At 43.1% G+C, this 23,960-nt stretch overlaps 1 protein-coding gene across 1 annotated transcript in view; it reads right to left on the bottom strand.

Moving 5' to 3' along the window:
* LOC125451388 (regulator of G-protein signaling 22) overlaps positions 1–23,960 on the bottom strand; it is a 110,069-nt gene that overhangs the window by 42,737 nt on the left and 43,372 nt on the right. Inside the window, exons 9-14 of the mRNA XM_048528414.2 lie at positions 17,531–17,692; positions 16,949–17,105; positions 11,504–11,631; positions 5,789–5,906; positions 4,518–4,643; positions 3,517–3,618 (exon numbers count right to left, since the gene is read on the bottom strand). Coding sequence (XP_048384371.2) covers positions 3,517–3,618; positions 4,518–4,643; positions 5,789–5,906; positions 11,504–11,631; positions 16,949–17,105; positions 17,531–17,692 — 793 coding nt within the window. The remainder of the gene's footprint in view (positions 1–3,516; positions 3,619–4,517; positions 4,644–5,788; positions 5,907–11,503; positions 11,632–16,948; positions 17,106–17,530; positions 17,693–23,960) is intronic.

The following is a 23,960-nucleotide window of genomic DNA, read 5'->3' as shown; positions in this document are numbered from 1 at the left end:
AATAAATAGGGAGTGAGAGAGAGGTGGGCCGAAGATGGATAGAGAAGATAGGTGGGGAGGTAGGGAGGGGATAGGTCAGTCCGGAGAGGTCAAAGGGTCGTGATGAGGATTATAGGTAGGAAATGGAGGTGCGGCTTGAGGTGGGAGGAGGGGATAAGCGAGAGAAAGAACAGGTTAGGGAGGCGGGGACGAGCTGGGCTGGTTTTGGGATGCATTGGGGGGAGGGGAGACTTTGAAGCTGGAGAAATCCACATTGATACCATTGGGCTGCAGGGTTCCCAAGCGGAATATGAATTGCTGTTCCTGCAACCTTCGGGTGGCATCATTATGGCACTGCAGGAGGCCCAGGATGGACATGTCATCTAAGGGAGGGGGAGTTGAAATGGTTCGCAACTTGGAGGTGCAGTTGTTTACTGCGAAACGAGCGTAGGTGTTCTGCAAAGCGGTCTCCAATATAGAGGAAGCCACACCGTGTACAGTGGATGCAGTATACCACATTGGTGGATGTGCAGGTGAACATCTGCTTGTTGTGGAAAGTCATCTTGGGGCCTGGGATGGGGGTGAGGGAGGTGGTGTGGGGGCAGGTGTAGCACTTCCTGCTTTTGCAGGAGAAAGTGCCGGGTTTGGTGGGGTTGGAGGGGAGTGTGGAGTGGACAAGGGAGTCGCGGAGAGAGTGGTCTCTCTGGAAGGCAGACAAGGGTGGGGTGGGAAAAACGTCTTTAGTGGTGGGTTCAGATTGTAGCTGGCGGAAGTGTTGGAGGATGATGCGTTGTATCCAGAGGTTGGTAGGGTGGTATGTGAGGACAAGGGGGATTCTCTTTTGGCGGATATTGTGAGGGCAGGGTGTGAGGGATGAGGTGCGGGAAATGCAGGAGACACGGTCGAGGGCGTTCTCGACCACTGCGGGGGGAAGTTGCGGCCTTGAAGAACGAGGACATCTGGGATGTGCGGGAGTGGAATGCCTCATCCTGGGAGCAGATGTGGCGGAGGCAAAGGAATTGGGAATAGGGGATGGAATTTTTGCAGGAAGGTTGATGGGAGGAGGTGTATTCCAGATAGCTGTGGGAGTCGGTAGGCTTGCAATGGACATCGGTTTGTAGGTGGTTGCCTGACACGGAGACAGAAAGGTCCAGGAAGGTAAGGGATGTGTTGGAGATGGTCCAGGTGAACTTGAAGTTGGGGTGGAAGTTGATGGTGAAGTGGATGAACTGTTCGAGCTCCTCTTGGGAGAATGAGGCGGCGCCGATTCAGTCATCAATGTAACGGAGAAAGAGGTGGGTTTTGGGCCAGTGGTAGGTGCGAAAGAAGGACTGTTCCACATAACCTACAAAGAAGCAGGCATAGCTTGGGCCCATGTGGGTGCCCATGGCTAACCCTTTTGTCTGTAGGAAGTGGGAAGAATTGAAAGAGAAGTTGTTGAGGGTGAGAACAAGTTCGGCTAGGCAGATGGGGGTGTCGGTGGAGGGGTCTGGTCAGGTCTGCGGGACACGAAGAAGCGGAGGAGCTTAAGGCCATCTGCATGGGGAATGCAGGTGTATAGGGACTGGACATCCATGGTGAAAATGAGGTGTTGGGGACCGGGGAATTGTTCTGGAGGAGGTGGAGGGCGTGGGTGGTGTCACAGATGTAGGTAGGGCGTTCCTGGACCAAAGGGAAGAAAATGGAGTCCAGATCGGTGGAGATGAGTTCAGTGGGGCAGGAACAGGTGGAGACAATAGGTTGATCAGGGCAGGCGGGTTTGTGGATTTTGAGAAGGAGATAGAAGCGAGCAGTGCGGAGTTGGGGAACAATGGGATTGGAGGCTGTGGGTGGGAGGCTACCTGAGGTGATGAGGTCATGGATGGTTTGGGAGATTATGATGCTCGGGAGTGGGGTCATGATCAAGGGGTCGGTAGGAGGAGGTGTCGGAGAGTTGGCGTTTGGCCTGAGCAATGTAAAGGTCAGTGCACCATATTACAACTGTGCCTCCCTTGTCTGTGTGTTTGATGGTGAGGTTGGGATTGGAGCGGAGGGAGAGGAGGGCTGCCCGTTCTGCAGGGGGCAGGTTGGAGTGGGTGAGAGGGGTGGAGATGTTGAGGCAGTTAATGTCTCGACGGCAGTTGGAGATGAAGAGGTCGAGGGAGGGTAGGAGGCCTCTGGGTGGTGTCCAGGAGGAGGACTTGTGTTGGAGATGCGTGAAGGGGTCAGTGGAGGGAGGGTTAGGCTCCCTGTTAAAGAAGTGCGGAGGTGAAGGCGGTGGAAAAACTGCTCGATGTCCGGATGTGACTGGTATTCATTGATGTGTGGGTGGAGGGGGACAAAGGTGAGCCCCTTGCTGAGGACTGACTATTCATTTTCAATTAGAGGTAGGTCTGGGGGGATGGTGAAGATTCGGCAGGGCTCAGTGTGGCTGTCCTCTCTGGGGTAGCTGGCTGTGGAGGCTGTGGGCGGAACGATGTGGTCGTTGGGTGTGGGTGGGGTTGCGTCGATGGTGGGCGGAGTTGTGTCAGCATCAGTGTTGGGCGGAGATGCGTCAGAGTCTGTGGTGGGCAGAGATGCGTCGGCATCTGCGGTGGGCAATGCGGTGTCGGCAGCGGTGGGCAGAGCGGGGTGGGTGGCAGCAGCAGTGATGGTAGTGTTTGTGGTGTAAGTAGTAGAGGTGGAGGCTTTGGCCCCAGCAGTGGTCACGTTTGCGATCCCGGAAGTGGTGTGCCCGGTGGTGGTGGATGTGACATCATTGGTGGGTTCACCAGCCGTGTCCTCATCGTCAATGGCGGCGGGTACATTGTGGGGGAGGTGCATCTCCCCTCCCCCCACTGCATCCCAAAACCAGCCCAGCTCGTCCCCTCCCCCCACCGCATCCCAAAAGCAGCCCAGCTCATCCCCGCCTCCCTAATCCATCCTTCCTCTCACCTATCACCTCCTCCCATTTCAAGCCACACCTCCATTTCCTACCTACTAACCTCATCCCACCCCCTTGGCCTGTGCGTCCTCCCCGAACTGAGCTATCCCCTCCCTACCTCCCCAACTGTACTCTCCTCTCCACCAATCTCCTCCTCTATCCATCTTCGATACGCCTCCCCCTCTCTCCCTATTTATGTCAGAATCCTCTCCCCATTCCGCTTTTCTGATGAAGGGTCTAGGCCTGAAATGTCAGCTTTTGTACTCCTAAGATGCTGCTTGGCCTTCTGTGTTCATCCAGCCCCATACTTTGTTATCCAAAATATGAAGCATATAGTCTCATTAAAATATTCAGATAAGGTACTTGCTTCCTTGGAATTAATGGGCCAGACACAACCCCTGCCTCAATTTAGCTAAGTTCAGACGTGATTAGCTTGAAAAGGATTTGAGTCCTTGTTTGGAAGTTTTCAAATTTTAATATTCCATGCATTGTCAACCCTTCCCTTTTTGGGATTACTATCACTCTCTCCATTGTAATACTGCTGATCCCCTTATCCTTCTCGTTACAATCCTGGCATATTCTGTATTCCACCAAGATATGATGATCATCAAAACAACATGAATTTCTTAGCTTGCCTGAGCTTGTCTCTTGAGTTTAAAAGGTTGAAAGATTTCTGCATAAAACAGTCGCTGATATTCTTTCAGGTCAAACCACAGGCTCACACCATTCCTCCATAACTGCAAGATAGGAAGGAATGTTTGTTAATATTCTACATGGTAATGGCTTGTTTCCAGTAATTGTGAGTGGCTATTTGATTCTGAAAGAAAAACACAATGTGGCAGGAGCATCATTAGCCAAAGGTCAAAGATATTGTGGGGGTGCAATCACACAGTGTTAATATTATTGGATCGGCCCTCCAGTGCCCCACACTAATGCTCTGGGACATGGGCTCGAATCACACAATGGCAGGTGGTGAAATTTGAATTCAACAAAATCTGGAATTAAAAACTAGTCTCTGTAATGGTGACCATAAAATTACTATCAATTGTTAATTAAAATATCTGGTTCACTGATATCTTTCAGTGAAGGAAATATGCTATCTATACCTGACCTACATGTAACTCTGGACCCACAGCAATGTGTTTGACTCTTAACCACACTCTGTAAATGGCCAAACAAGTTATTCAAGAACAATTAAGGATGGGCAACACTCACCATTGCCAAGGACACCCTCATCCCATGAAAGAAGAAGGAAGAAAAGCAGCAAATAGGAAAAAGAGATAGATGCAACGTGATAAAAAAAAAAGAGTGGTTGCAATTTGGAATGCTCTGATAAAAAAATAATGGCAGCAGATTCAATAAGGAATTGGAGAGATTCTTGAAGTCAAAATATTTATTGTATTGTGGGGAAAGAGCAAGGAAGAGCTCTTCTAAGGAGTTAACATAGGCATGATGATCCAAATGGCCTTCCTCTTTGCTGCATCCATCAATGATTCTAATCTGCCAACTGAAAGTGGTGTTTACATTGATTTTCAACAAGCGATGAAAGTCAGATATTAGCTCTGTTCTCAAAATAAGTTAAAATCGCACAATAAATTACCCAATTGGCCAATCATCTAAGATTTATCTCACTTACTGTATTCCCTGCTTTCTCACAAAAACGTGTGAAGTAATATCCAGTTCTGCTTTCATTGTGCAGGGCCTGCAGCAGGTCGTCCAACTTGGCATCACACAGGACATCATGGTACTTTTTGATCTGCATCTAAAGACACATACACCATCAAGATTCTATAATTTGACATCAATCCATATACATTCACTGTACTCTTTACCAAGTGCTGAAGCAGGAAGTGATCCCTTCACCTTAACATGAACAAGGTTTAAACTATTATGGTTAACACCCAACTAAAATTCTATTCCTTACCATAGACCTCTGCATGCAGTGCCATCTGTATCTCATGTAACTCCCTTAGATTAAGACCAATCGAATCCTAAACTGAACTTCAAATTTCATGCTCTTTTACTACTTCCATGGTTGGGCACACTGTCACTGATCCTTGACTGTATCTCACCTCCCTTGTGCTGCTGAAATGCTCATCTATACCTCAGCCACCTCAAACTTCACAAATCCATTCCAGTCTTGAATAGCTCCAGAATTCTACCATTTATAATTCTAAATACTTACAAACATCCTTCACCCTAATCAACATCAAACCCTGAGTCTGCCAACTCTCACTACTCCATCCACCTATTTGTTAAATTGAGTCCTTACATGGCCCATGCAGTCTCAGCTTTATTATTGTTAATGGAGCAGGATCCACATTGGTGAGGAGCAAGATTGGGTCTTATATGCCAAAGCACCCACATTGGACCACTGCAATGACTTAAATTCCCTTAATTCCTCTGCCTTCCCAGAACAGGTAGGAAATGAGTGCAATCCAATCAAACTTCAAGCCATGAAAAATTTGATTTTCTTTTGCCAAGATGCACTAATATTTTATATGAATATGGTACGTTAAATGCTACAAGGTGAGCGAATCAATTGCATGGTAGGAGAGAGCGAGTGGTTGGAAATAGATGTGAGCATTTGTACTCCTCCAAGTTAATAATATTTAGAGGCACTGCACTTTCTATTCTGTTTCCTGGGCAGTCTGCTGGAATCCCTTTGAAGTTTGCCGGTTAGGCCTCCCTATATTCGGTAAATCGCAATGATGTGTGAATATATAGATGCAACACAAAATCACTAGCGGTCAACTACGATCTGAGAATAAGGCATCTTCACTGTTATTTGCTAAATATATGTTTATTTTCCCATGAAGAAGTGAGTGGTTGAATGTAGTATAGCTCTTACTTGTGAGGATTTCCCAATTCCTTCCTGTTGGTTTAAGGCTTGAGTTGAATACTTACTAACATCTCTAAGTTGCGGAGGTCTTTTGCTTTACGTAATTCTAGGTTTTCCAAATTTTCCATAAATTTTTCTTTTGAGACTTGTGATTGAACTGTGTCACTTGAAAGTGGAAGTTCTCTGTGGGAAGGGAATAAATGATATCTTAGTAGGAAGGCATAAAATAAGTTGCTTAAAGAAAGGGTATAAATTCTAAAGATACCCTCAAGATATCTTTAATGTTGGGAGATTCCTTAAACAGAAGATCAATGCTCCCCAAACTATTTCCCTCTGTCAATCCACTTTGCAACTTGAAAGTTTTGTGACTCCCATCATTCTCAATGAGAGCTGAGAGACCATGGGAATTGAGAAGTGAATGGTAACAAGTGGTGTGGACTTATTAGAACAGGTGCACAGCTGTTGTAACTTGATCACAGCCTCACAGCACCCATTGTTTACTCAGAGATCAATACCTCAGAATTTCAGCTTGTGAACCCACTTGGGATCCAACCTCTATTTTGGGAAACCCTGCAGTAGTAGTCACATCTAGAACTATGAGCATACAACCTTAATTCATTGGGACAATATAATGCAAACAAAAGTAATAGGAGCAGGAGTACACTATTTAAGACTACCTCACCATTCATGAAGATTGTGGCATATCTTAAACTTCAATTTTATCTTCCACTACTATCCCAAGTCCCTTGATTCTCTTTGTGTCCAAAAATCTACTGATCCCTGTCTTAAATATGCTCATTCCCAGTATCAAACTGTTACCTGGATGGTAGGACTGATGTATAAGGAGAGGTTGTGTCAGTTACGAGTAATTTCATAGAAGTTCAAAAAAATGAGGGGATCTCATAGAAACCCATAAAATGTATACAGGACCAGACACAGTAGAGGCAGAAAGGATGTTCCCAATGATGGGGGGAGTCCAGAGCCTGGGTCATAGTGTAAAGATGTGGGATAGATCATTTAGGACTGAGATGAAAAAAATTTCTTCACTCAGAGAGTGATAAGCCTATAGAATTTGCTACCACAGAAAGCAGTAAAAGACAAAACATTGTATGATTTCAAGAAAGAGTTGGATATGACATTTGGGGCTAAAGGGATCAAAGGCGCTGAGGGTAAGTGAGAAGAAACTACTGAGTTGAATGATCAGCCATGATCATAATGAAGGGCCTATTCCTGCTTCTATTTTCTAAGCTTCTATACTGTTGTAAAGAGTTTCAAAGATTTATGGTATCAAAGATTTGAGTAAAGAAATTTCTCTTCATCTCAGTCCTAAATAGTTGAACCCTAATTCTGGTACAGCAGTACACAAATCTTGTCTCTGTAAGTAGGGGAAACATCTTCCTTTCATCTACCTTGTTAAGTCCTATAAGAGTTTAGTGTGTTTTCAGGAGATCACCTCTCTTTTTTAAGGAGCAGTATGCTATAAACAGTATATTATGCAGGAATGATTCACTCATTCATTTAAGTAGAAAGCTTATGAAATTATTGTACCAATAATAGAGTATTAGGTGTGCTATACAGAGGAAGCCTTCAGAACATTTTCTGAAGAAAGGTCTAGGCCCGAAACATCAGCCTTCCTGCTCCTCTGATGCTGCTTGGCTGCTGTGTTCATCCAGCTCTACACCTTCTTATCTGCTATACAGAAGAGGTGTTTTAGCAAATGATGCCAAAGAAATAGGTAACTATAAGCTGTAAAGGGCTGAAGAGTGTTTGAGAATGAGAGGTATATTATCCAATGCTTTTTTTTAAACTAATTTTGCATATAGATAGTGCCTATTTTCTTAAGAGTTGCAATAAAATACAAATAAAACATGCGAGAAGAAGCTCCATGTTTAGAAATTTGAGGCGTAAATTCTATCCTTTAATTTTAGTCCTGGAAATAAATTTCCTATTTTCCTATATACTTTAAAAGGCAAAGTATATTAGCACATAGAGTTGGTCATTGTAGCAAAAATATTTAATCACAATTTTGCCGTTCCATGAAAGCATAAAAACCCCTTCATTCTCCAGTCAAAAATATTATACTTCCATCACCACAATATTGGAAGCCATAGTGTACACTTCCTAGACCTGAAGTTCTGAAACTGTCGACCTAAATCTCACAGCATTGTTTCATTCCTGATCTCATTTAAGATGCTCCTTAAAACCTAGACTTTTTTTGCCATTCTCTTGGTCACTTGCCCGGTGATCTCAGAAAAACAGAGTTTTGATACCATTATGACTCTTCTTCAGATCCGATGATCTTCAGTAATGTTAACTTTTCTCCACAGATGCTGCCAGACCTGCTGAATTTCTCCAGCACTTTCTGTTTTGGTTTCAGATTTCCAGCATCTGCAGTAGTCTATTTGTGTTGTCCATCTCACTAAGTATTAACTTTAGTTTTATCACGTTCCTCTGAACTGGCTTAATATTGTGGGCCATTCAGAACATTACACTTCAGGAAAGGCAGAATAGTTTTAAAAAGGGTACCCAGGAGGAGAAAAGATAATTCAGTTATGAAAAGAGTAGGGCTATTATCCTTGGGATGGGGAAGATTAGGTGTTGATCTAATATGAGTTTTCAAAATTGAGAAGTCTTCATAGAGTAGCTAGATGATTCAAAGTGAGTTAGTGGTCAGAGATTTAAAATAGTTTGCAAAACATCTAGTGAGGAAATTAGGAAAATGTTCAGGATCTTGAAAGTAATACCTAACAACATGCCATAAGCTGATAACATAAAAAAATCTTTAAAAAGGTTGGACAAAAAGCATGGATATGGGACTAACAAGGTGTAGAGCTGGATAAACACAGCAGGTCAAGCAGCATCAGAGGAGCAGGAAAGCTGACGTTTCAGGCCTAGACACTTCTTCATTTTTCTGCTTGGCCTGTTGTGTTCATCCAGCTCTACACCTTGTTATCTCAGATTCTCCAGGATCTGCAGTTCCTACCATCTCTGGATATGGCACTAACTAACATAGTTCTTTCATATATCTGACACAGGAACAACAGGTCAAATAAGTCAAATTTAAGCAAATACTGCTGATGTTGGAAATGTCAATAAACCATCTTGTTCCCTGCAGTGGTGTAGAGGTGCCAGTGTCAGACTGGGGTGGATAAGGTCAGAAATCACAGGACACCAGGTTATAGTCCAACAGGTTTATTTGAAAACACAAGTTTTTCGAGCCTCGCTCCTTCTTCAGGTGTTAGTGAGGTGGTTTCAGACACAGAATTAAAAAGTAACAGATCAAAGGGTCACACCACTGATGAGGGTGCATTAAACAAACCTAAGATGCTGTTAAATCTTTAATCAGTTAGAAAGTTTTAATTGATTAATATGTATACATAAATCCCCAAATTCCTTTCAAGTCACTGCCATGAGAGAACTAAAGGTTTTATCAGTGTAAAGAAGAGGTGACATTTTAGGTCAGACAATGCATGTTAGGTGTGAGGCCTTGTTTAGAATCTGTTTGTGTTTTGGTTTGGAATCAGATTTATTTTATTTCTAAGGTAGGAATTTATGATATGCCACATTCACTGACTATAATTTGTGTGCTTTTTTAAACAAAATAAATAGAATGTATCCTAAATACAAATTCACCCCATGGATTTACATTTGTCTGTGTGTGTGTCTATGTCTGTGTGTGTGTGTGTGTGTGTGTGTGTGTGTGTGTGTGTGTGTGTGTGTGTGTGTGTGTGTGTGCGTGTGTGTGTGTGTGTGTGTGTGCACGCGTGCGCGCGCGTACATATTAATCAATTAAAACCTTCTACTTGATTACAGATTTAGAACATAGAACATAGAACAATACAGCACAGAACAGGCCCTTTGGCCCTCGATGTTGTGAGGCAGCCGGCCTGTGAACTAATCTAAGCCCCTCCCCCTACACTTTTCCATCATTATCCATATTCTTATCCAAGGACTGTTTAAATGTCCCTAATGTGGCTGAGTTAACTACATTGGCAGGCAGGGCGCTCCACGTCCTTACCACTCTCTGAGTAAAGCATCTTAGGTTTGTTTAATATATTCTCACCAGTGGTATGACCCCTTTGATCTTTTACTTGCAAATTCTGCATCTGATATCACCTTACTAATACCTGAAGAATGAGCGAGGCTCCGAAAGTTTATGTTTTCAAATACATCTGTTGGACTATAAGCTGGTGTTGTGTGATTTCTGCCCTTGTTCCTTGCAAACATTTCTCATCTAGGCCAGCTATAGTTTTCCAGCAAACCCCAATGCAAACGAAAGGAACATTACTTAATTTTCTGAGATAATGGGAACTGCAGATGCTGGAGATTCCAAGATAATAAAATGTGAGGCTGGATGAACACAGCAGGCCAAGCAGCATCTCAGGAGCACAAAAGCTGACGTTTTGGGCCTAGACCCTTCATCAGAGAGGGGGATGGGGGGAGGGAACTGGAATAAATAGGGAGAGAGGGGGAGGCGGACCGAAGATGGAGAGTAAAGAAGATAGGTGGAGAGAGTGTAGGTGGGGAGGTAGGGAGGGGATAGGTCAGTCCAGGGAAGACGGACAGGTCAAGGAGGTGGGATGAGGTTAGTAGGTAGCTGGGGGTGCGGCTTGGGGTGGGAGGAAGGGATGGGTGAGAGGAAGAACCGGTTAGGGAGGCAGAGACAGGTTGGACTGGTTTTGGGATGCAGTGGGTGGGGGGGAAGAGCTGGGCTGGTTGTGTGGTGCAGTGGGGGGAGGGGATGAACTGGGCTGGTTTAGGGATGCAGTAGGGGAAGGGGAGATTTTGAAACTGGTGAAGTCCACATTGATACCATATGGCTGCAGGGTTCCCAGGCGGAATATGAGTTGCTGTTCCTGCAACCTTCGGGTGGCATTTTCTACTTAGGGACTTTACAATGTCCAGGACTTAACACTGAGTTTAACGATTTTCAGAGCCATGACCTCTATCATCCCTGTTGATTTCAACTAACCCCACCACCCTCCCCCCAAATCCAGTCATGCCTTGTTTTTGTCTTTTTGATTTTGCTCTAAGCACAGCAGACCCATTTTCTCCTTTTCACACCTATCACTTGCATTTATTTTATGTCTCTATCTCTCCTTCATCACAAGTAGCACCCCCTCAGTCTTTTGTCCCGGGTGTCCTCATCATTTGTTCCATTTGCACTTCCTCCCACTCTGTCAACATGTAAAAACCACAAATTCCAGTCCCCTTCTATTCTGAGGAAGGGTTAAATGTTAACTGAAAGAATTGCAGATGCTGCAAATTGGGAACAAAAATAAAGTTGCTGGAAAAGTTCAGCAAGCCTGGCAGCACCTGTGAAGGAAAAATCAGAGTTAATCAGGTTAAGTGACCTTTCCTCAGAAGTCAAACTCAAAACATCAACTCTGATTTTTTTCTTCACAGATTCTGCCAGACCGGTGAAGCTTTTCCAGCAACTTTGTTTTTGCGCTTGAAATGTTAACTCTATTTTCCTGTCCAAAGATGCTGGTACACCAGCTGAATTTTTCCAGCATTTTCCGTTTTTAGGTCAAATACCTGCTTATGTATGTGCTTGCTGCAAGATCTCAGAGACCTCCGGACTACTATGTTGCCAGTCTTTTTGGCTCATTTTGTCAATGAATACTTGGTATGACCTTGAGTGTTAACCTTTCAGATACTGTTTTGAGCAACAAAAGAAGTTAAAAATCCATCACAGGCAAAATCTATTTACGCCACAGAGCAATACACTAATAAACCATTGATAAGCCAATTCCAGCATGCATGGCACACAAACTTACTTCTTAGATGCTGGCTTGCAGAGACCAGTGTCAGACATTGTCCTAGTGCAATGCTTATTTGATGATAATCTATTTTGTGGAACTTTTCTTTGGTGTTGCCGTGATTTACAATTCTTCTTCGGCTGTTTCTGCAAATGAATAGAAACAGATTAGCAGAAGTCTAATTCAGTCGTCTGAAGTCAGTATTACTACAATATTCACAAGAAAGGGTCTATCGAATGTGCTGTCACTTCCAGCAGATTCTGTGTTTCACTTTCTTTTGTCTCCCTTTATTTTGCTTTTACTTCTTTTTTATTACTATCATTAATGTAATATTGTCAATGAATTGATTTGCTGTTCACAATGCTGTTATAGTGAACGGAATTCGTAAAATCATTTGCCAGCGTATAGAATGAAAATTTATTGGGTAATTCATTAGCTTCAATATAACTAGTGGTGCCCCACTGTTACAGCCTCAACTATGCAGCATGTTTATTCATGATTTACATCATGGGATAGACTTATGTATTTCATCTTTCCACTGATATTAAATAGGAAGCTTTAGAAGCAGTGAAAATGAAGGCATAAAAGTATACAGATTGTGGGAGTTACGGTTCATACCACCCATTATTGTCGTAACAGTAGGCATGATGGTAAAGATTAAATGCAAGGCATAGCAATATAATAAATAGAAAAGAAGTACGCCATATAACTCCTCAAGCCTGATCTGTCATTCAGCAAGATCATGCCTGATCTGATCTTGGCCACACCTCCACTTACTTGCACGTTCCTCAAAATTCTTTGGCACTCCTTTGGTTCAAACGTCTGTGTTAATCGTGGCTACGTTCAGTGACTCATATAATGATATAGAATCATATTGTATAATTTGACTAAATATGCACCATATGCTTGTTAAGAATAACAGGTTGGATTTTTCCATTAACGTAAAATGATCTGATAGTTCAGTTTCATGGCCAATTCTGCTGTGACCCGGGGCAATTTTTTTAAATGTGAAATTCTGCTTTTCATATCATTAATTCAGCAGTCAACATGTTGTGTGCTTTTCCTGGAGAATCAATGGGCAACCGATCCAATAAACTTCATCGTACTGTGCTGCTCTCTCATTACCGCCAATGCTAACTCACAGTTCTCCTGCACAATCTTTTATCCATCTTCTCCAACAAATTCTATCTCTTCTCACACGGCCACTAGCTGCACCCAGTGACGCTCCACTAGGAAGTGGACAGCACTGGAGAGTCTCTGGGACAGATTGCACTTGTAGAAACCAGACAGGGTGCATCTGAACACAGACGTAACTTATTTTACACATGCTGTTTTAGTTGATTTAAACTAACTCAGCAGGTGTGTGGGATCTAGGAGAAAACAGTACAGAATAATACCAGTGTGCATGAAATACAGGGATATGCAGATAGCACTACAATAGAAGTAAGTAAATAGAATCATCATAGAACCCCTGCAGTGTGGAAGCAGATCATTCAGACCATTGAGTCCACACCAGCTGTCTGATTAGCATCCGACCCAGAACCAAATCCCCAACACTGTCCCTGTAATCCTCCATTTCCTATGGCTAATCCACCTGGTCTACACATCCCCAGACACTATGGACAATTTCAGCATGGCCAACCCACCTAACCTGCACATTTTGGACTGTGGGAGAATGCCAGAGCAGCTGGAACAAGCCTACACAGACACGGGAAGAACTTGAAGCTCTACAAAGAGAGTGGCTGGAATCAAACCTGGGTCCCTAGTGCTATGAGACAGTGGTGCTAACCACTGAGCCACCATGCTCAATATTTCAAGATGACTTAACAGTCTACACTGGTGGTATGGTGGAAACAGACTATGAGAGAAAGTAGTGAAGTCTAAATCAGGGTGACCACTGCAACGATATGAATTCTTGTTACATTAAGGCATAGGCTGCCTTGTGGGATTATTATGTTTTGGTCATAATGGAGATCTGGCTCGAGGAAGGGCAAGTTCAGGTATTAAATATTCCTGGTTACAAGAGTTCATTAAAAATAGGAAAGGAAGAAAGATGGCAATTTTGATTAAGGAGAACTGGTGAAAGAGGATGTGTCACAAGGTTCAAGGACAAAATCAATATGGCTAAAGTTAAGGGACAGAAGGGGTGAGTTACATTGCTTGATGTAATGTATAGACCATTCACTAATGAAAAAGGTGTAGAGGATAAATCTGCACAGAGGTTACCAGTAAGTGCAAACATTGCACAGTAGTTATGATGGGGGACTTTAATTCCCAGAAAATAAGACTGGCATAATGACAGTGTAAACAGTAGCAAGGGACAAGCTTAGATTGTGATCGGGAGAATTTCCTACAGTAGTGCATGTCCAGTCCAACAAGGAAGGAGGCACCGCCAGATTCGGTTTTTTGAAATGATCCAGACCAAGTGTCAATGAGGGAACTTTCAGTGGACAGTGATCACTGTATCATAAGGTTTAGGATAACAGTGGGAAATTAACAAATAAACAATTTAGTTTAAGAATAATCAACTAGTGGATATCTGACTTCAATGGGACAAGAATGTAGCAGGACCAGATAGACAGGAACCAAAGGTTAGTAGGTAAAACAACAGTTGAACAATGGGCTACCTTCTGAAAAGTGGTGCTCTGGACACAGTCAAGAGGTATTCCATCAAAAGAGTAAAGTAGTGAAAATGAATCCAGGGCTGGAGGTAGTAAATTAACACAGGCAGTCTCTGGGTTTGAGATAACACGATGTGAGGCTGAATGAACACAGCAGGCCAAGCAGCATCAGAGGAGCAGGAAAGCTTGATGTTTCGGGTTGGCACCTTTCTTCAGAAATGGGGAAGGGGAAGGGGATTCTGAAATAAATAGGGAGACAGGGGGAGGTGTATAGAAGATGGATAAAGGACAAGATAGGGTGAGAGGAGACAGACAGGTCAAAGAAGCGGGATTAGAGCCAGTGAAGGTGAATGTAAGTGGGGAGTTAGGGGGATAGGTCAGTCCAGGGAGGATGGACAGGTGGGTGAGAGGAGGAATATTCTGGGTGTATTCTATACTCACACATTTCCCGCAACTCATCCCTCACACCCCCTATCCGCAATAATAACCAAAACAGAATCCCCCTCGTCCTCACGTACCACCCCACCAACCTCCAAATCCAATGCATCATCCTCCAACATTTCTGCCATCTGCAATCCGATCCCACCACCAAAGACATTTTTCCCTCCCCACCCTTATGTGCGTTCCAAAGGGACCACTCTCTCCGTGGCTCCCTTATCCACTCCACACTCCCCTCCAGCCCACCACCCCCTGCACTTTTCCCTGCAACCGAAGCAAGTGCTACACCTGCCCCTATACCACCCCGTCACCCCGATCCCAGGCCCTAGGAAGACTTTTCACATCAAACAGATGTTCACGTGCACATCTATCAATGTGATATCCTGTATCCACTGTTCCCATTGTGGCCTCCTCTACATCGGGGAAACGGAGGCTTGGGGACTGCTTTGTGGAACACCTACGCTCTGTTTACAACAAACAACTACACTTCCCAGTCGCGAACCATTTCAATTTCAGCCCCCACTCCTCAGATGACATGTCCATCCTGGGCCTCCTGCATTGCCACAGTGATGCCACCCGAAATATGCAGGAACAGCATCTCATATTTCACTTGGGAACCCTGCAGCCCAAAGGTATCAACGTGGACTTCACAAGCTTCAAAGTCCCCCCTCCCCTGACCATATGCCAAAACCAGCCCAGCTAGTCCCTGCCTCACTAACCATTCCTCCCACCTCAAGCCCCACTCCCACCCCACTAACCTCATCTCGCGCCCCCCCCCCCCCCACCCCCGACCTGTCCGTCCTCCCTGGACTGACCTGTCCCCTCCTAACTCCCCACCTACATTCACCTTCACTGGCTCTAACCCCACCTCTTTGACCTGTCTGTCTCCTCTCACCCTATCTTCTCCTTTAGCCATCTTCTATCCACCTCCCCCGTCTCCCTATTTATTTCAAAATACCCTTCCCCTCCCCCATTTCTGAAGAAGGGTCCTGAACTGAAACGTCAAGCTTTCCTGCTCCTCTGATGCTGCTTGGCCTGCTGTGTTCAATCAGCCTCACACTGTGTTATCTCAGATTCTCCAGCATTGGCAGTTCCTTCTATCTCAGTCTCTGGGTTTGAACAGGTTATGTTCTGGAGTCTGTTTGCAAGGTGATTTGAGTGCAAATCAGGACACAATGTAGGACAACGTAAAACAGCCATTTGTAAGGACAGGCAATATTTGTATTAGAGATAATGGGAGCTGCAGATGCTGGAGAATCCAAGATAACAAAGTGTGGAGCTGGATGAACACAGCAGGCCAAGCAACATCTTAGGAGCACAAAAGCTGACATTTTAGGCCTAGACCCTTCATCAGAAAAGGGGGATGGGGAGAGGATTCTGAAATAAATAGGGAGAGGGGGGGAGGCGGACTGAAGGTGGATAGAGGAGAAGATAAGTGCAGAGGAGAGTATGGGTGGGGAGGTAGGGACGGGATAGGTCAGTCCGGGAAGGATGGACAGGTCGAGTGGGCGGGATGAGGTTAGTAGGTAGGAAATGGAGGTGTGGCTTGAGGTGGGAGGAGGGGTTAAGTGAGAGGAGGTGGGGACGAGCTGGGCTGGTTTTGGGATGAAGTAGGGTTTGTCTGTTGGATCTTTGAAATTACAACCCTGTACAGGATTGTGTTCACAAGCATAAGTGTTCATCAATTAGAAGTTTGAAATTTGGGGATTCCTTGTACTTTGCATTATTTTGCTTTTACAAGGCACCTTCCTCTGTCTTTTCATTAAACTATTAACTGCTTTTGTGTGTGCTTGTCTGATGTCACGCTTGTATTCATTCTTTTTTATTTCACTCAAGAAAACTTGGTATTTAGCTCTTTCATTTTCTAGTGAACTACAACTACAATGTGCTCCTGAGATGCTGCTTGGCCTGCTGTGTTCATCCAGCCTCACATTTTATTATCTTACAATTTAATTGGGGTGTGATTGCTGTATGCTGAAAAATAAATTAGACCATACTTGTTGCAACCAACTGAGAAAGGTTTAAAAATGGTTGGGGTGAGAGGTGTGTAATTGCATCTCCTCACCTAGTCATAATACAAAACTAAACTATTCTTGCACTAAATATATCTCAGCACTTCATGACTAATATATTCAAGACAGAAGAATAGATTAAAAAGTTGTAGAAATTGGAGCAAGAAAGTAAAAGGAGTGAGCAAACATGTCGCTTTCCTCTTATTCCCTGATTCCAGCCTCTCTTGGTAGAATGAATAAAGGGCGCCAATTTAATTCTTGAGCCAAAACTCACTAAAATGAGCAATTTTTAACCAGGATAGGCCAATATCCAATGGAAATTTTAAAAAGTTACACTTTTAAAATAAAAACTTCTAGAAAAACTTAATTTGTAACCACATCATGATACCAACCTTGTCTGGAATGCATTCTACCTTGGCAGGATTTGGCAATGTCAAAGGAAATGGGCCTACATCAGACTTAGGTCTCAAGTGACGATCTTCCCAATCTTTCAGGGCAATACCAGCTTGCCGTATGGGAAATCCTTTATTAATACAGTACCTTGGGCCCCTGGAATTGTTTGAAAACAAAACTAACAATTAAAATGTTTGAAACAATACATGTGTGTTTGTAGCAATGCATAGGTGGCTATCTCTGCTACTAGATTCTCAGGAGTATCATATTCTCATATTCATACTTTAATACCTCAAAAGTAGTCAAGAGAATGATCAAAAGGCTATTACCAAAAACAAATTGGGAATAATCAAAACTTACAGATATTAATTGCAATAGAGTGCATGTTAAATGTTATGTTTTAAAGTATACAACTGTTAGAATCTGGACCTGACACTATCTTGGGTAAACACATTTCATAACCTTCTTTAGTGTGATTTGCAGTTAATAGATTCCACTCTGTGCAATGCGTTAATGCAAGATAAATAGAGATACATTAAATACCATTACCCTACATTTCCCAGCCCTGTGCCTGTACTCACCAATAGAGAAGCAGAGGCGATACTACATCTGACTGAACCTGACTCAGGTTTTCCACGGTCCACTGAGAGACAAATGAGAGACCCAGCTTTGCACGTGTCTCCACATTCATACAGTATTCACCCCCATTAAATAAATACCGATTCCGTATCTTGTTCAGGCAGCTTTGAGTCAAAGAACAAAATATAATCAAATATTTTGTACAGAATTGAACAGAGCAGAACAATGAAAATATAAATTGGAGAACAATTTGAACAAACACTATTCATGATAAAGAATAACAAACACAATGTTACAAATTAACACAAAACCAGATTAACTATTAACAGATTTACATGAAATATAATTTGCATGCCTTTTAGTAAATGAAAACTCTAGGAGTTTAGTTGTGTTTTGAGGAAGTTGGGGAGGGATGCATTGCTTCGTAATATTCTAACCATTTTTGGAAGGGGCTGCTTTGTAGTTGAGGTGCTGCTGATTAGATCTCAGAGTGGGCCTAGTTCAATAGTGGGCTTAGTTGGGGGTGGCAAGCAGCAACAAGATAAGGGCAAAGTAAGAGCATTTTTGTCCCTGCCTCCGCTATCTGTTAAATGGGCAGAGATGGCAGTCAATGGACAGGTATGTTCCTCCTGTCAGATGTGGGAGATCAGGGAGCAGTCAAGTGACCCGGGCAATTATGTCTAAAGATCTGTGTCTGGCTGCAGCTCCACTCAGACTGCATGGATTTGTTGAGGTGGCAGTTGGAAGTACTGAGGAGCATTCAGGAGGCAGAAAATGCGATAGATGGTAGCTTCAGGAAGGGATCATCCAGTGTAGATATATGGGTACAACTGCAAAATAAGAAGGGGGTGATCACATTGATGGGATTATACTACAGGCCTCCCTGGCGGTCAGCAAGAAATTGAGGAGCAAAATATAAGGGGATTGCAGATGGCTGTAAAAATTATATGGTTGCAATGGGAGGGAATTTTAACTTTCCAAATGTAGACTGGGACTATAGGCTTGGATAGGTATTGTTAGGTGTGTTCAAGAAAACTTTCTCAATCAATATGTAGATAGTCCTATTCAAAAAGAGGCAAAACTTGATCTCCTCTTGTGAAATAAGGCAGGACTGAGGTGTTAGTGGGGGAACACTTTGGGACCAGTTACCATAGTTCTATTAGCTTTAAAATAATTCACAGAAAAGGATATGTCTGGTCCACAAGTTCTAAATTGGAGCAAGGTCAATTTTGATGGTATTAAACAGGAACTTTCAAAAGTTGACTAGGGGAGGCTGTTTGCAGATAAAGGGGTGCTTGGCAATTTCAAAAGCAAGATAATGAGAGTACAGGGCCAGCATGTTCCTATTAGTGTGAAGAGCAAGGCTGGCAGGAGTAGGGAGCACTGGATGATTTGAAATATTAAGGCTCTGGTCAAGGAAAAGGGAAGCATATGTCAAGTGTTTACAGCTGGGATGAAGTGTGTCACTTGAGGAGTATAGGGAGTGTAGGAGTACACTAAAGAGAGAAATCAGGAGGACAAAAAGGGGACATGAGACAGCTTTGACAGGTAGGAAAAAGGAGAATCCAAAGAAATTCAAGAAATATATTAAGAGCAAATGGCTAGGGAAAGAACAAGACCCCTTAAATATCATCAAAGTTGTCAATGCATGGAATCGCAGGAGATAGGTGGGATTCTAAATGAATATTTTGCCTCTGTACATACCATGGAGAAAATCATAGAAGCTAGGGAACTTGGGGCAATAAATAGTGATGTCTTGAAAAGAGTCTGCATAACAAAAGAGGAGGTGCTGGTGGTTTTAAAACAGATAAAGATAGATAAATCCCTGGGACCTGATTGAGGACATTGTGGGAAACTACAGAAGAAATTGTGGAGCTCTAGCAGAGATGTTTGTATCATCGACACCTACAGTTGAGATGCTGGAGGGTGGCAAATGTTGGATCGTTATTTAAGAAAAACTGCAAACAAAAGCCAGGTAACTGCAGACACCACCGACCCCCCGCCTCCTCTAATGAGCTTAATATTAGAGGTGGGTAAATTGTTGGAGTGGATTCTAAGAGACAGGATCTACATGCATTTGGAAAGGCAAGGACTGATTAGCAATAGTCCGCATGGCTTTAAGCATGGGAAATTGTGCCTCATTAAATTGATTGAATTTTTGGAGGAGATGACGAAGAAGATAGATGGAGGTAGCGCAGTAGATGTTGTCTACATGTATTTAGCAAGGCCTTTGACAAGGTTCCACAAGGTGCACTAGTTAGTAGGGTTAAATTACATGGGATCCATGAAAAGCTAGCCATTTGGATACAAAATGACTTAAGGGTAGGAGACAGAGGGTGGTGATAGAGGTTTTTTGTTCAGACTGGAGGCCTGTGACCTGCTGTGTGCTGCAACGATCAATGCTGGATCCACTGTTATTAATCATTTATATAAACAGTTTCGATGAGAGTTTAGGAAGCATGGGGGCATAGTGGGCAGGGAAGCAAATGATCTAAGAGTAGAACAGGATATTGATTAATTGAGCCAGTGGGCCAAGGAATTGCAGATGGAGTTTAATTTTGATAAATGCAAGATTTTGCAATTTGGTAAGATAAATCTGGGCAGGGCTTACGCAGTAAATGGTAGGGACTTGGGGAGCATTGTTGACCAGAAAGACCCAGGAGTGCAGAGACATAGTCCCTTGAAAGTGGTGTCACAGGCAGATAGGATAGTGAGGGAAGAATGCTTGTCTTCATAGGTCAGAGCTTGGGGCAATAAATAGTGATGTCTTGAAAAGAGTCTGCATAACAAAAGAGGAGGTGCTGGTGGTCTTAAAACGGATAAAGGTAGATAAATCCCTGGGACCCGATCAAGAGTATACCAGGACATTGCGGAAAGCTACAGAAGAAATTGTGGACCTCTAACAGAGATGTTTGTATCATCGACATCCATGGGTGAGAGGCTGGAGGGTGGCAAATGTTGTATAATTATTTAAGAAAAGATGCCAACAAAAGCCAAGTAACTGCAGACACCACTTATCCCCCTCCTCTAATGAGTCTAATATTAGGGGTGGGTAAATTGTTGGAGTGGATTCTAAGAGACAGGCATTTGGAAAGGCAAGGACTGATTAGGGATAGTCAGCATAAGTACAAGAGTTAGAATGTCGTGTTACAGCTGTACAAAACATTGGTAAGGCCACAATTAGAGTAATGTACAATTCTGGTCACCCTGCTATAGGAAGGATGCTATTGAACTGGAAAGGGTGTAAAAGATATACAAGAATTGTGACCAAGGAAAAGCTGGATAGATGGCATTGTTTTCCCTGAAGTGTAGGAGGTTGAGGGATGGCCTTATTGTGGTTTATAAAATCATTAGGGGCAAAGATAAAGTGAATAGTCAAGGTCTTTTCTGCAGCATAAGGGAGTCTAAAGCCAAAGGGCATAGGTTTAGAGTGAGAGGGTAAAGATTTTAAAAGTGACCTGAGGGGCAACTTTTTCACACAGAGCATGGTGCATAAACGAAATGAGCTGCCAAAGGAAGTGGTAGAGGTGAATTACAAGACATTTGGACAGGTACATGCATAAGAAAGGTTGAGAGGGGTTATCAGTGAATCACTGCCAAACGGAATTAGTTCAGGTTGTTGATTTGCTTGCCGAGCTGGCTTGTTTTTTGTTCAGACGTTTCGGCACCATGCTAGGTGACATCGTCAGTTGAGCCTCCAAGGAAGCAATGTTGTCCTACTCCTTTTGGAATTTATACTGTCCGGTCCATTATGGTGAGTACTGTCATTTCTGGTTTTGACCTGCATGGGTTTGTATATGAGGTCCAATTCTATACATTTGTTGATTGCAGTATGGGTGGAGAACCATGCCTCTAGGAATTCCCACGCATGTCTATATTTGGCTTGGGCTACCAAGGTTACTTTGTCCCAGTTAAACTGATGGCCTTCATTGTCTGAATGTACAAATGTTAAGGAGAGTTCATCACGCTGTTTTGTTGTTAGCTGATGTTCATGTATTCTGATGGCTAGTTTCCTTCCTGTCTGTCCCATTTAATGTTTGTGGCAATTGTTGCACAGCATTTTGTAAACCACATTCATTCTGCATGTTGTGGGGTCTTTAATCCTTGTAAGTGTTGATCGGAGAGTGACTGTGGGCTTGTGGACCACCATGATTCCTAGTGGTCGTAGGAGTCTTGTTGTCAGTTCCAATATATTCCTGATGTAGGGAATTATTTACAAAACACCATGCAATGACTGCCACAAACATTACCTCAGACAGACAGGAAGTAACCTTGGTAGTCAAAGCCAAATATAAACACGCACAGGCATTCCTAGAGGCAAAGTTCTCCTCCCATACTTTAATCAACAAACATATTGAATTGGACCTCACAGACAAACCCATACAGATCAAAACCAGAAACGACACTAGTCACTATAATAGACCAGACAGCGTAAACTCCAAGCAGAGTTGAACACCATTGCTTCATTGGAGGCAACACTCCAGGTCTACAACCCGAGCTACAGATCTTTGTCAACACTTTAAAGGGATTAGTTCAGTTTAGCAAAACTAATCAGCATGGATAGTTTGGGCCAAAGGACCTGTTTCCATGCTATATAATTCTATGAATGTCTACACTCTAATGGGCTGGACCAATGAGAAAAAGATTAGTAAACATTTTCTTAGGAATATTTTCTTTTCAAACCCAGTCAAACGATACTTTACTTCAAAAAGTCACAGTACTTTTTTGCCAAAAGCACAAAACAAAAAACAAGTGGGGTAGTAAGTTGTTCATATTGTTAGGAAGAAGGATTTCATTTCATGGGTCTCTAGCATTAGTTCTGAGGCAGGAAGGAACAGTATCATCAGGATGGGCTCCAGATGAACCATATTGGGACCAGGGTCCTAAGTAGAAATGAATTGGGCAGTCATAGGACTAAGAATCAGAGATAATGGGAACTGCAGATGCTGGAGAATTCCAAGATAATAAAATGTGAGGCTGGATGAACACAGCAGGCCAAGCAGCATCTCAGGAGCACAACAGCTGACGTTTCGGGCCTAGACCCTTCATCAGAGAGGGGGATGGGGAGAGGGAACTGGAATAAATAGGGAGAGAGGGGGAGGCGGACCGAAGATGGAGAGAAAAGAAGATAGGTGGAGAGGAGAGTATAGGTGGAGAGGTAGGGAGGGGATAGGTCAGCCCAGGGAAGACGGACAGGTCAAGGAGGTGGGGTGACCTACTAACCTCATCCCACCTCCTTGACCTGTCCGTCTTCCCTGGACTGACCTATCCCCTCCCTACCTCCCCACCTATACTCTCTCCACCTATCTTCTTTACTCTCCATCTTCGGTCCGCCTCCCCCTCTCTCCCTATTTATTCCAGTTCCCTCTCCCCATCCCCCTCTCTGATGAAGGGTCTAGGCCCGAAACATCAGCTTTTGTGCTCCTGAGATGCTGCTTGGCTTGCTGTGTTCATCCAGCCTCACATTTTATTATCATAGGACTAAGTATGACTGGAGGATTCCAATTCAGGTTCAAAGTAGATAAACTCATATTTATCTACATTGAAATCTATTTACAGGTTTTCGTCACTGACTGATTTAATGTCTCTTTGCAAATTAATGCTTCCATCCGTACACCTTACATTATTGAATTAGTCTATCCCATCATAAGTTATGAATTAATACAGTGAATAAATAAAGTATTTGCACAGATCCTGCTGCTCAGTCAAATTACTAATCAGGTCAACAATTTGCCTTCAATCCCTGAGCTTCAACTTGAGCTAATAGTTTAATAAGAAAGATTTCGTCAAATGCCTTCTGGAAGTCCATTGAGATAACATCCACAGGCATTCTTCTGTTCACCTTTGTGGTCATCAAAGAAGTCAATCAGATTTGTCAAGCATGACTTATCTTTACAAAGTCAATTCTGCATCTCTCTGACCAGTTGAAAAGTTTTGATGTGTTCAGCCATCTTATCCTTAATTAAAGACCCTGGCAATTCAGTAGTCACAGAACTCAATCACGAAATTTGAATTAGAATTAGAATTAGACTCCCTACAGTGGTATTTTTTTTCCATTAACACAGAGTGCCAGTCATTGTATGGTATTTTGTAAACCACGTTTGTTCTGCATGCTGTGGGAATGGTGTCTTTAATTCTTGTAATTGTTCATTGTAGAGTGACAAGACAAGACTCAATTTTATTCCAATATTTGCAAAGTAACTGGGAAGTTGACTCAGTTATTGTATGTGAGATGACATCAGTGTTGAATTGATTCTATTACTTGTAAAATTAATTGGTGAATTATTTTTCCCTGCTGCTCTAGTTTTCCCTTTACCACAATCAAAGTTCTATGAAGCTTTTATTCAATAAGAAGGAAATTACATTTTCATAAAATTATAGAATAGTATAGCACAGAAGGAGGGCAATTGGCCCATCAGGTCTTTGCAGGTT

This window comes from Stegostoma tigrinum, chromosome 5, assembly GCF_030684315.1.
Source record: "Stegostoma tigrinum isolate sSteTig4 chromosome 5, sSteTig4.hap1, whole genome shotgun sequence".
Lineage (NCBI taxonomy): Eukaryota > Metazoa > Chordata > Chondrichthyes > Orectolobiformes > Stegostomatidae > Stegostoma > Stegostoma tigrinum.
The sequence above is the reverse complement of the archived record's forward strand: the minus strand, read 5'-3'. Positions and strand labels throughout refer to the sequence as shown.